At 35.1% G+C, this 14296-nt stretch overlaps 1 protein-coding gene across 2 annotated transcripts; it reads left to right on the top strand.

Moving 5' to 3' along the window:
- Window positions 1-222: 222 nt before the first annotated feature.
- Window positions 223-7669, top strand: LOC132645890 (uncharacterized). 2 transcript variants are annotated; one of them, XM_060363145.1, is made up of 6 exons: window positions 223-559; window positions 630-672; window positions 740-820; window positions 4925-5111; window positions 6892-7159; window positions 7287-7669. In XM_060363145.1, exons 1-6 carry the CDS (start codon window positions 503-505, stop codon window positions 7491-7493), a joined length of 843 nt encoding a protein of 280 aa, XP_060219128.1. In that variant the 5' UTR covers window positions 223-502; the 3' UTR covers window positions 7494-7669. The 2 variants fall into 2 exon arrangements, with proteins under 2 accessions (XP_060219128.1, XP_060219127.1); XM_060363144.1 differs by lacking the exons at window positions 223-559; window positions 630-672; window positions 740-820 and adding an exon at window positions 945-4032.
- The last annotated feature ends 6627 nt before the right edge of the window (window positions 7670-14296 follow it).

Raw genomic sequence — 14296 nt, 5'->3', positions numbered from 1 at the left:
ATAAGAAGATTCGCATATACGCTAACCGGCGGATTTACACAAATATTCTTCTTAGGTTACTATTTAGATTTGTTCCTATTCTTAAAAATAGTGCAAAATATATTTTTTGAGAAATTACACTTTTGGCTAAGGTTAGGTTCTAGTTTAAAGTTCCCTTATTGCTTAATCTTACAAACAAAATAGTAAACTGTCGTTTAACATATACAATAATCCAGAAAAATATTAAATCGTGATCTAAAAAATTTATAAATTAAAGAAAAAAGAAAAATCATTTATTGAACAATTATGTCAAAATAAGGGAGAATCCCCCATAACCCAAAGCCCAAATATGCCAAGATCCACCACTCCTTACCTGCAAAAACCAAACTAACAAAACCCCAAAAGAAAATTAAAAATAAAAAGGAAAGAAATAGAAAGAGTTTGGGGAGGATCACAGATCTGTGAGTGAGCTAAAATAACAAATCTGCATATATACACACTCTTATACAGAGAGTAAACGAAGATGATGTCCAGCAATTACACCGCAATTGATAATCAGAATGTTTCGGGATCTGTTCCTGTAAGTTTTTTTTTTCTTTTTTTTTTCTTTTGTTCAGATCTAATTTGTATATTTTGTTGAATATTTGCAGGCAGTCTCAGATCAACCTGGTCAAGTTGCCGTCAAATTCACTGGTAATGAATGTCTTCACATTTTCAACAAAATTGAATTAGTTTGTGAAATTTTGCTGTGCTTTTGCAGAATCAAATTTGCAGACATTTCCACCTTCCAGTTCTCAGGGGAAAATCTCCGCTGCTTCTGGACCTCCACGTGATGCTGACGGTATCTCCTCCTAATATCTTGTGATATGAAATTAAAAAAATTTATAGTATGATTGCTATTTAAAAATTGTGTAGTTTTCAGCTGATTTACTGCAAAAGAAAGAGCAAAAAGGAGGAAAAGGAAAAAAAGAAGCGGGATTCTTTAGAATTTAGACATACAAGAATTAGAGCTAGTGCAGGCCTAGGGGTAGATCCACTGTCATGGTTCCGGGCTCACCTAGTACTTTCGTCGCGGAGTATAATTTTATATATGCAAATTCAATAAAATTGCAACAAATAGTAAATATGAACTCATAACTTTAAAATATAATGAGTTCACTGCGGAAAACCTTAAAAGTTGAACCCATAAAGATTAAATCCTGGATCCGCCTCTGGTGTGGCCTAATGATCAATGAAGTGGGTTGAGAACCATGAGGTCTCATGTTCAAACTCCAACGGAGGCAAAAAAAGAAGGTGATTTCTTCACATTTGTCGAAGCCTTGGTATATAGAGTTACTCGGTGCCTGTCTTGATAGGAGGTAGCAGGTACCTCGTGGAGTTAGTATAGGTGCACAGGCGGGCCCGGGCACCACAACAATAAAAAATGTATATTCAATTCTAGTAACACAACAATAGCAGTGCTCAATATTGCCTTACGAAGTGTCTGTCCCACATGTCTAAGATGGTATTGCCACCAAGCTTAAAAGATGACCCACCTCTCTTGTCTTTTTGCACTGAGGAAATTTTACTACAATTAAGCTGATGTTCAAACCTTACACACCATAACTAATTGCTCTGGCTTCTTGCAAAGTGAAGTTTTCACTTCAAGGCTCTGAAACCTAATCTTGAATTCAAATATACATACTTCCTACAATAACTTTGGAGTTTGATTGATATTCAACATAAACTTAAACTTGGATGATATTGGAGAGAGTTTCTTCGAGGCTAGGTATATATGTCCACTCAAGTCTTGGTCGTGGTAAAATGGGTGGATAACATGATTATTAATGTTATGAACCTGTTGTCGCCAATGTTGAGAAGATTAATTGCTAATGTTTTAACTGTGTTTATATTGTATCATCGGTTGCTGATGTCATGCTTGGATTATCATTGAAATCGTCCATGATACTATTCTTGCACCAGCGATGGTACTGGCTTTACTTAACCTTAAGTATTTAAGATGTCACCAATAGAATCGGAATCCCAAACACTGGCATTGACAACATCTTTGACCTTGATTTGATTTAAATTGTTAACTTGACAGCTGATATGTTTTAATCACCAAAAGATAATGGACATTATTATATTTGTCAACAATGTTTTAAATTTACTGGCGAGAAATATTCTCAACTGGCATCTTTTACTTGGTGCACTTTCATATACCTATAGATATACATGGTGGAAAGTGGTGCTTTATTTGGAATTGGAGTTTTGGTCTGGAGATGTTCAACCTAAAATGGAAGAATCTTGGTTGAACAACAATATTTTGGAGAGATGTTGGCATGCTACTGGTTAGAAGTGACAAAGTGAGGAAGAGCTGTGAATTTTCCAGCAACGGCAAGGCTGGATTAGGAATGTTAGTTTTTGAACAAAACAAGTTAGGCGTAGTGCTAGTTCCTGCTTCAATCTGTATCTGTTTTTAGGTAGTGCCGGCAAACATGAAAGTTTTGGAAGTTTGGCTGGAACTGTGAGCAATTCAGTCCTGATGTTGCTCTGTGGAGATGGAACAAAGCTAAACTCAACCACTGGATTGAAGGGTTCAAAGTGGAAAGTAGCCCAATTCACTCTGTAACAATCTCTCATTTGCTCTATGCAGACGATACTTTAATATTTTGTGGAGCGGAGAAATTGCAGGTGCAATACCTAAACTTGACTTTAATGCTTTTTGAAGTCATCTCAGGGCTTCACATAAACATGAGGAAAAGCAAGATCTATCCTGTGAATGAAGTGCAAAACTTGGCTGAATTAGCAGAAGTCATGGCATGTGGCATAGGCTCCTTTCCATCTACATATCTTGGTCTTCCCTTGGGAGCAAAATTTAAAGACACCGGAGTATGAAATGGGGTGATAGAAAAGGTGGAAAAAAGGCTGGTAAATTGGAATATGCAATATTTGTCCATGGGAGGGAGGCTGACACTAATCAATAGTGTCCTGGATAGCATTCCAACTTATATAATATCCCTTATTCCTATGCCTGGTGAGGTGCAAAGTAAGCTGGACAAACTTAGAAGGACGTTTCTGTGGAAAGGTAACAGTGAAGATCACAAATTTTACCTTGTGAAATGGGAAAAGGTTATCCTACAAAGTATCAGGGTGGGTTGGGAATAAGAGATCTAAACAAACACAACAAGAGCATACTGATGAAATGGTGGTGGAGGTATCCTCTGGAGAGAAGTGGTCAACGCGAAGTATGGGAAACTTGACAACTGGTGCACCAAAAAAAATACAGCCCCTCATGGTGTTGCTCCCTGGAAGTACATTAATAATATGAAGGATGAATTCTTCCAGGAAGTGTCCTTTAGGATTGGAAATGGCACCTCTGTAAAGTTTTGGAAAGATAAGTGGTTGCTTAATATTCCCCTGAAAGACTCTCATCCTAGACTCTTCCTAATAGCAACAGAACCAGACTCCACAGTTGCAAGCAACAGGGAGGGAAACATTTGGGATATCCGTTTAGAGGAAATTTGCAGGACTGGGAACTGGGAGAGATCTTTGACCTGTTTAAATCTTTGGAAGGTTTTCCAGTGAATTCACAAACACCAGATAGCCTGAAATGGGGAGAATCAAGCAAAGGGGTGTTCTCAGTGAAGGCGAGTTATAATAGGACGAATACTATCAATGTTTTGACTGATCCTTGGCCTTGGAAATTGATGTGGAAGACAAAATTACCCACCAAAGTCAAGTGTTTTACTTGGAAAGCCCTCAAAAATGCCACACTAACTCTGGATAATTTAAAAAAGAAGAAGATCCATTTGGTGAACAGATGCTATATGTGCCAAAAAGAGTCAGAGTCAGTAAACCATCTTTTTTTGCACTGCCCTGTTGCAGCAGATCTCTGGCACATGTTTACAGCAAATTTTGGAATCAGTTGGACAATCCCATATAGCTTAAAAGGAGCAGTTGAAAGTTGGAGCTTATGGAAAGTGAAAGAAACCATCAACAAGATCTGGCAAATGATACCTACATGTATATTTTGGTGTTTATGGATAGAGAGGAACAGCAGATGCTTTGATGGTACTTCAACTCCTAACTGTTCTCTAAAATGAAAGTGCTTAGTTAACCTTTTTAGTTGGAGCAATCTATCCCCTGTGAATGATGTTATCCTCCTTTTAGATTTCATTGGCTCCCTCTCAGTGGCTTAGTAGCCTTGAGTCTTTTGCTCATGGTTTTAAACTCCCAGCTCTTACTAGTTTTCATTTGCGGTGTCTGGAGTTTTTAACCTTTTCTTTGTAAAGTTTTGCATCTGCTTCATGCTTTTGAATATGAATATAACAACTTACTTCATCAAAAAAAAAAAAGTAGAAAAGAAGAGATGTTGGTTTTTTGGTAATGAAAATTAAAGAAGTCTTGTTATGGAAGATCTTGATAGTGGGTAAGGCACTACAAATAGTGGGGAGATTATTCATCAGAATGGGAGTCAAAATCAGATAAACTTTGGGAAAGTGATGATGCTTCTGAATGTTATGCTAGTAGCCTAGTGCTATACGAGACAGTAGAATCATAGGAAGAACTCGTTTTGCGAATACAAATAGGAAAGACAAATACAATTTGGTGTGAACTTATAAGTCAAAATGAGGTGTGGAAGAAATCGTTTTGCCAGGATAAAATAGGAAAATAAGGAAGTTCCAGAATGGGTCTCGAGGGGTTACAATAATGTGGTTACGTTTACTCTAGGTATATTACCTAGTTCCATACAGGTTATATGTGATCCTTCATACTGACTATTGAGTTATTTCATTATCTCCAAAAAGATAAACTCTCAAAGCAATAACTGAAGGAAGCTGCGAGTCATGCTATTCTGTCCTTTTCGTTATGTTATTAGTACTTTTAGCAAAATTATTTTCTTGGTTCAAGTTGAATTTACTTCTATTCTCTTTTTGTTTAATAATTATAATTGTTGTTGCAGATACATTCTCTAAACCAGTATCCGGTTCTGATGAACCCCAGCAGGGTGGTTGGTTTCGTGCTTTCACTATTGCTGCTTACAAGCCCTATTTTGATGTTGATACCTCTGATGTTCTAGAGAGGATAAAAGATTCTCTCTTTCCTTTCACGGGGTCCTTTTCGGAGAAGACTGCCAATAACCCAGATTTGTATGCTCCTCACCCTTTCATTTTCTATGTTTATTGAATTAGCATTTATTCTCGTGTATTATTCTGAAATAGCGCTTATAAAAACTTATTACTAGTAGTTATTTCCTGGAAATATAGGTTTTGGGATTTTACTCTTTTTTTGATAAGGTGAGGTTTGACCATTTTTAGTGGCATTTATATATTTTTTTTATCCCATTCACTTCCATCAGTTCTCTGCCTTGGTATTTCACGTTTGCTGCCGATGGATAAACTTAGCAATTTCTAGGAGAACAAGAATGCATCCCCTCCCTCCCCCTTTCTGTTAACACTCTCTTCTTGAATTTATTGTTCTAATTTTTTATTTTGATTTTGGGGGAGATTCCCCTTTACGAATATCCCTTCCTGACAATTTCATCCTACAATATTCTCATTGATCAGCTATTTAGAACTTGATTTTCTTTACCTTCCTCAGAAACTGAAAATGACTAAGAGGCATTTACTGGCTGGGATTTCTGGCTGGGAGGTTGTCTATGAGCTTGACATCATAGAGCAAAACCAATATTCTTGACTCGTTAGATTTGAATAGTGATTTAATTTGGTGTCGAACTTCCAATTAAGTGCAGGTTGTAAAGGATTGTTCTTTTATAAACTGGCTGTTGTGTTGCTTGTTCGTCTAATGTTGATGTCAGGTAAAATTCCCACTTGTAATGCTTAAGGGGAACTGAAAGGGAAATTCTGTTAATGTCCCCCAATTCTCTTCTAAAATTGGGACTTTAACCAAAGGGAGTTTGTTTCAGATTCTGGTGGTATATTTTGAAAATTACCATTACTGAAAAACCACTAAGAAAAATTTGGGCTGGTACCTTTTTCAGTTTCGAGTTGGAATTTGTGCTGTGCATTGTACTGAAACTAGTGTATTTTGTGCAAATCATCAGATTTCCCTTCTAGAAGTTATGTGCATTTATTTTGATTTCTTCTTCTATCTTTATATCTACATGTCTTCTACTATTATATTAGGATTGTTTAGATATTCTATTTATACTTCGGACCTTTTGTTTCCTTAGTTTCTTTTGAAAATTATTTTACTTTTCTTTATATTGGGTTGCTTAGTCGGTTTTTGTGTGTTTGGGATCAGCTACTCATTGTCTCCTTTTCATATTCTTTGTGCATGCTCCTCTATCACTTCTAACCAGGATATAAAAGCACATGTTTGTTTATTGGCAAGCAACATGCTCATAATGGTCATTCTGGTACCTTGCTTGGATGCTTCTTAGAGTGATGGAACCAATGGTGATTGTCAAATTTGTTTCACTAAAAGTTATTTCAGTTGTTCCATCTTCTTTTTCACTTGGTTGCCATTTGGTCTGCTTTAGTCGGAATTGGAAGTGCACGTGGCAATTCAACTGTACCTTCATGGACAAAAACTGAAAAAAGTAAACTATCAAACAACCTGCTAAAAGAAATTAAAAAGGAGAAACGAACAGTGATTAGCAAGTGAAGTTTGCCCACTACTGCCCTCAATACGTCTTTAGCCCCAGCTTTACCTCTTCTATGAGTAGGAAGAAGCTTGTTCAGAACTTGCCTGCAGGAAAGTTTTGCTAAAGGGTGCAATGTAGGAAGAGAAACGATGTTTACAAACTTTGCATCTAAACCTAAACTCTTGTTAGATGCTTATGCAGCCATTATCTGCACTGGATGGTATCTTGACTAGTTTGTCCCTTAAGATATTATCAGTGCATTTTTTAATTGTTTTCATATTTTCGAGCTTCTCTACCATAGTTATTCAATTTTCTCATTTCAGGTATGGCCCGTTCTGGATATGCAGTACCTTGGTTTTTGTTGCGGCTTCCATTGGCACATTTATTACCTATATAGCACACAAGCTACAGAACAAGGAGTGGAACTATGACATCAACCTGGTCACTTGGTCCGCGGGTTTATTCTATGGTTACTCCACTATAGTTCCTCTTTGCTTGTTTCTAGTCCTCAAATACTTCTCTGCCCCATCTGGCCTCGTTCAGTTGCTTTGCCTTTATGGCTATTCCCTTTTTGTCTTCATTCCAGCATTGGTAAGTTTATGTAATTACAGTATACTTTGTTGAACTTTTGGAATCCTGTTGCTTGATCAATCAGTTCACTATCATTTTAAGTTTGCCATTGGGATCCTTACTAAGAACTATGGTTATGCTGTTACAGTGTCTGTCTCTTGTTCCCTGGGAGATAGTGAGATGGGTGGTTGCTGGTGTAGCTGGTTTCATGTCTGCCACATTTGTCGCTCTTAATCTGAAACATCACATAGCATCGGCTGGCGAAAGGTGGTTCTTCATTGTCGCTGCTATCTTCGTGCTGCAACTTGCACTTGCTTTGGTATTGAGGGTTTACTTATTCAACGTCACAGTATAACTATGAAACTATTGAAATGTGTCTAGGCTCAGTTTGAACATGTTATATTAATCACAGAGGAAGGAACTGTTCTTTGTATCAACTTGACTGGAGTGTGCTTGGTCATTGAAACGGAACTGTATTCATTCATTTTTGACGATATACAATAATATAGTTTCACCGTCACCAAATTAAAAGGGTTCTCAGCTTGTGCTCCTCTTTTTCCATTTATCATAAGGTATATTTAGAACGTCAAAATCTTTGGCCGTGTCTTCATAAGTAGGTTTGACAATGTCACACTTTTGAGCTTTAATTTTGGTCTTGAAGTTCCAGGAGTCGTTAGTCAAACATTTGTGTTTAGTGGGGATTTGATTCTAATGTCAATATTTGTTAGCAAATCCCCACTTACAAGCCATGAGGAAATACTTTCGCTTGTTTTCAATTTGGTATCTACCTTTTCTTACTTTGTTTGCTCCTTTTGCGGTCAACATTAGATTGTGATGATTAATTACTATTTTCTCAACTCTTGAGGCTGCATTCCTTAATTCTACATTTCTACTTCTCTTCGTAGTCAGATCACTCATTGTGAATATAAGAGGTTTATTCACCGAGCAAATCAAGAAAATCATAGTGTGGTGATTCTGTTCCCTCGTGCTTCTCTTTTTCCACTTTCTGTCCTTTCATTTTGCGTAAAGTCCACTTCTAAATTTTTACAACATGGCTAGGTTTCTCTTTAACAGCGGGGACGAAGTGTAATCTGCAAAAATATTAGGTCATCACCTCAATTTTCCTGATTTTTGAAGATGAATATGTCTCAGAGTACACTGCTGGGGCAATTATGGCCCTTTGCTTTGCTACTCAAACCACCGAGTTGGCTAAGGCAAAGGAGACAACTACTGCAAGGAAATTTTGCCAGTTAGCACACAGGAGGATCCCAACAGCAGATCATAATCTCAACGTTTAAGCCTATATAAAATGTAAGACGTGTAATGATCGTATCTTAGAGATCAACCAATGTCATAATAAGAAATTATGCCATGACCTTATACTTGCTATAGGTCGATGTCCTCATTGCATATATTTATAAAGTTTTTTTTTTTTCTTGGAAAATAAAAATAGGTCAGTCACACATTTGGATGCTCGGTCAAAATATTTATATTCACTAACCAATGTACATAAATTATACATTAATTATAATATATTATACAAATCTACCGGCTATATAAAATAATTTCCCAATAACAGTGAGGAGGGTGGGAATTGGAGAAAGGACATTTTCTCAAGGTATATTTCAAAAGTAATTTCAAGAATTTCAAAAACCAAGAGGGCGGCTACACCCACCCTCCTCAACCTCAAATGGCTCCTCTAGATGCTACGCCTCTAAGTGCTCATTTTCCAATAATTTTAGTGTATTAGAGATATTATATTGCTTATTAAGAAATTAGGCATAGAATTAATTAAATCAAGAAGGATGTCTGTTAACTTGCTAATGAAAAAAACGCACAAGTACCAAAACATATACTATAAGTCAGAAAATTTCAAGAAATTAGTAGTAATCAATTAACCTATTGAAGAAAGAGTTAAGCTTTAGCGAAATAACATAATCAAGTTGATGCAAAAGAAACAGTACGTACTAACAACCCGTTTTCTTATAATTAAACAAATTATCACAAGATTTCATGGTGTCTGTGAGAGAGAGAGATGCTTGCCTCAAAGCAAAGAGACGACAAATCCAAGCATTATAATAAATTAAGTACAAATCTCTACTTTTAAGAGAGGTGCCACAAGTTAGAACAGAAGAAGAAACAAAATAGTATTAAATCAAGGAAGAAGCCTAATCAAAACAAAACAAAACGCTAAAGATGCCTTTATGAAAAATGTGTTGTTTCTTCAAAGGCAAGAACCCTTTTGATTATGAAATCAAAGCCATATAGTACATCATCATGTTAGGTCACAGTCAACACAAGAGTTAAACTAATTGCTCTTGTGGACTGTCTACACTCTACACCTAGATATTTGCACAAACATTAGGGTTTTAGTCTTTTAGACTTTAGGGAAAGAGAGAAATGTGCAAAAAAAAAAGGCAGAAAGATACTAAGCTAGAGTCAAAGGTTAGATCCTGAATTTAAGGTAAGTGTCTTTTTAACTAAAGGCTTATTGAAAAGCCTATTGGTAGAAATTTCTAAGAATTTTAGCGATCATTGTTTGTGCTGACATTACATTTTGTCATCCTCCATACTTTTTCCAAGAATGTAACTTCTATAAAATTACTAATGAAAAAATTATTCAACAAAATCCCCCACAAAACCGAAAGTCCATAGTATTGACTAACATTTCACTTTTCACACACGACATACTCAGTTTAGAACACACCTTATTAGAAGCTAATACCATGCAACTTACTTCAGCTCCCTCAAATATATATACTCGATTCACATCATTTTATCTTTTGTCTCTTGGTTCAGTAGCTATATCTTTTTCTCAATACAATAACATTCTCACCCAATATATATAAAGCAAGAGCAACTGTGAGAAGAAAATAAAGGGTCATGCTTGCCAAAAGAAGTATAGTACTATGGATGATCTTTGTGACATTTTCAGCAGTACAACAAGATGTTTTTGGAGGTCGGTACCTGCAAGGTAACAAAATTATGGAAGATAGTGCTCAAAGTCCTGTAGCCACTACAATTAGTAGCAGCCATATTGGAGATGAAGGTGGTTTTGTTGCATATGTCAATAGAGAAGTGCCCTCTTCTCCTGATCCCTTGCACAATAGGTGAGCAAAGAAGAGATAGTTGTACATATATAGATCAATGCAAAAACTACTCATTAGGTCTCACTTAGTTAGTATTCCTTTTTTTTCTTTCTTAAAACAACAGTGATGATGTTTAAGCCAGCTTACGCGCGCTCCTCGGCTATTACTGTGGCTACATGCTACCTTCCACTAGCATAGATCGACCACTATATTTTGGCGAAGCGTATTATGTTTTGTATGTTAGGAAAAAGGAATAGTATGATTAGAGATGCTTCACAACCCCTTGCATGAAAAGTAAGAAATAAGAATTTCTCTGTAAGGGGTTGTGAAACATTGTCATTCTCATAATAATGGCCAAAGGGCTTAGTTTGGAGTTTTCTTTTTGTTTGTTATTACTGCTTTTTTACTTCTTTTTCTTTTGATTTTTTGTAATCAACAGCTTTGGAAATCCCTAAGAGTTTTTATATTCTTTCACGAGTTAGCTTGTGAAACCCGCTTCCATTTCCTTTTAAACTCACATCAAACTTCCATTTCTCCGTTTGGCACTCTATGTGAATGTTCTCCCTTTGCTCCTGTAGGATACATCATTCTCTTTCACTTTTTTTTTCTAATTCATGAAGAGGAAAAAAGACCAGGGCACTGCAAAAAGAAGAGAGAAAAAAAAAAAGAAAAAAAAGAAGAAGAAAGCGAACTGCACAAAAGAACAAGTGAAGATTAACTTTAGTAAAAGAAACCTTTTAAGTAAAGTACGGGAAATCCAAATTTTAACATTACAGTGAGTTCAAATTTTTTTATTTGCTCTACAACAAATTCGTTCTTGCTTTTTTTTATTTTTAATTCTTATGTTGGAATACATGAAAGGTCATTAGTGGATTGCGTAGAGCGGTGAACATTGAACGGGACTTTGAACCTTGCAGAATAAGTCTAAAACATCCTTTATTGACTTCAACAATACATAATTGTCATTTTCCTATAATTAAATAGACTAATAATTGTAGTTGTGATTTCCATGGGGATAGGACTTTCTAAGCTTGTAGACAAAGATAACATGATGCAAATGCGTTGAAATTAACCTCACTGTAGGTCCCTTTTATCACATGAATTAAAGACTAAAGTGGTATAGTTTTAGGTCCTACTTAGATCACATAATGTAAAGAGTTTACTTCATTTTCCTCGCATTTCTAATATTCTAATTTAGGCTCCCCTTAAATTCGCTAGGACATGTATCAGTTCACATCTATAATATTCTGAAAAACTTGTCATAGTGTTCATCCTAAAAGAATTGTTACAGAATAAATGCATAATAAGTAAAAGATGTGCGGCAACAACGAGAGAAGTAATGTTATTAGGTCTATCATAGGAAGCATGAAAAAAAAAGGTTCGTATTTTTTTGCATGTGAGTCATCCGTGATACTTCTTATCTACATGTCGAGAATTACAGTTCAAAGAAGAACAAAGCTTTTCGAATTCAAATTATCTCTTTACATTATGTGATCTAACGATTCATTTTAGAAACCAAACTCAAACATGCAATAGTCTCCCAAATATATTGCAAACTTATTTACAGAACCAACTTCCAAACACTAAAAGACCAAAATCAAGTCAAACACCACTTAACTTCCTTGGACACAGAAGAAATAGAAAAATTCTTAAAGTGGAGAGGGAAATCTGTAAAAAGAGAGAATTAAAGCGGGCATTATTCGTTATAATGCCTTCAGTCGCCGTTAAATTGTGGAAGCAGAAGTCTTTAACTAGTAGTATATCTTCAGCTTATACATTAGTTGTAAACCGAAATACATTTAATTAGAGTATATCGTCATAAAGACTTATCTTGCAGTTAATTTGTGGCACTAACACTGTTAAGCAACAAAAAGTTAAGGCAGATATAGAGTTCTCACCCTAATGTCTTTTTCCAGCTATTGGTCAAAGGCATCAAAGTCCAAAGAGTCCTATTGCTGTAGAGTGTACTGGTTCACGATTAATGACATTTCCAGCATCCAAAGGTGCCTAATTACCGACGAGAAAAAGACCAAAATAGTACATTATTTTTGGGTTTGGATCTAAAATCATACATGTTCTTTTTACATGGAGCAATAATAGTTCATTATGTTTGCATGTGGTGACCTTTTAGTCAACTCCCAACTATTTTGTTAAAAATTTAACGGAAAAGGGTAAAAATGCCCGTGAACTATTAGAAAAGATCTAAAAATACCTTCATCCATCTATTTTGCTAAAAGTACCCTTTAGTTCAAAAAATTGGCGAGTTTATGCTCTTTGACTAACGGTCAACACTAAATTAAAAAAAATTATTTAAATTACACACGGCATTTTATTACTAGTCCGATTTTCTAAATCTGAAAAAATTGATTTTTATAAAACCTGGAAGAACTAATTATTTTTTTTAAATGTGGTAAGAAAAAAAAATCAGGATTTGATTTTTATTAACAAATATGGAATTTTTTTAAATCTGGAAAACCCATTTTTCTTTTAAAAATATGGAAAATTGATTTTTTTTTTTTAATCAAAATTTGGATTTTTTACTGAGTTTTTAAAGTAAAAATGTGCAAAGCTAATACTCCATAGTTTTCTTCTAGATTTTAAAAACTAGTTTTCTGGATTTATTTTTTAAACACAGTTTTTCCACACTTTTTCCTTTTTATTTTTTATTTTTAAAGTGTCTAAAAAATAAAATGGAAAAGGTCCAGATGTGCCCTTCTACTATACGAAATTGCACGGATATGCACATCGTTAAAAGGTGGTCTCACATATGCCCTTAATGTTATTTGTTGGGTTACTCATGCCCTTGATTTAACGGAAACCCGACAAAAATATTGGAGGGCAGATTTGTGCAGTTTCGCATAGTATAGGGGCATATTTGATCCACTGAAATTCCTAAATATTATGGCATAATATTTAGGAATTTCAATGGATCAAATATGCCCCTATACTATGCGAAACTGCACAAAAGGCATAATATTTAGGAATTTCTGTGGATCAAATATGCCCCTATACTATGTAAAACTGCACAAATCTGCCCTCCAATATTTTCATCGGGTTTCCGTTAAATCAATGGCATGAGTAACCAAAAAGTAACATTAAGGGCATATGTGAGACCACCTTTTAACGATGGGCATATCCGTGCAATTTCGTACAGTAGAAGGGAAGATCTGGACCTTTTTTGAAAAAAAAATTATGAAATCTAAATTTTTTTAGGACAAAAAGAAATCAATTTTCCTGATTTAAAAAAAAAAATTGTAGATATTTTAATTTAAAAAATCACGTTTTCCATTTTTTTTAAAGGGTTTTAAAAAATCATTTTTCCTGATTCTGGAAAAAAGAATTTTCCAAATATTTTTTCTAAAAAAAATAATCAATTTTCCAGTAATAAAATGCCATGTGTAATTTAAATATATATTTTTTTAAATTTATTGTTGACCATTAGTCAAAGGGCATAAATGAGCCAAAAAGCTGAATTGAGGGGTATTTTTAGCAAAATAGATGTATGAAGGGTATTTTTAAACCTTTTCTATAGTTCAGGGGCATTTTTTCCCTTTTCCGTTAAATTTTTAACAAAATATTTGGGAGTTGACTAAAAGTGCACCACTTATGCAAACATAATGGACTATTAATACCCCATGTAAAAAAATATGTATGATTTTAGATCCAAACCCAAAGATAATGTACTATTTTGAGTAATTCTAGAATGTCATTCCTGGCTCACGGTCCAAATTTCCATGAATAGTGAGTTCACCCATTTACGTTATATTCTCTCTATTGTTTAACCAAATCAGCTTTCGGATTTTCCTGATTTGCTTGAGAAAGAATAATCAACTGTGATGTGCTGGAAGGCAATGTGAAGCAACCACATTATGCAACTTGTTTGAATTTTTTCATCAATAAACCAAGGTCAGTGTGGTACTAAGTAAGCCTGTGATGTGCTGGAAGGCAATGTGAAGCCACCACAATATGCAACAATATGCAAGTCGTCAGAATTTTTTCATCGATAAACCAAGGTCAATGTGGTACTAAGTAAGCTGATGAGTGATTAATTGAATTTCTAATTAGTGAA

The sequence above is a fragment of the Lycium barbarum genome, chromosome 6, assembly GCF_019175385.1.
Source record: "Lycium barbarum isolate Lr01 chromosome 6, ASM1917538v2, whole genome shotgun sequence".
NCBI classification, from domain to species: Eukaryota; Viridiplantae; Streptophyta; class Magnoliopsida; order Solanales; family Solanaceae; genus Lycium; species Lycium barbarum.
The sequence above is the reverse complement of the archived record's forward strand: the minus strand, read 5'-3'. Positions and strand labels throughout refer to the sequence as shown.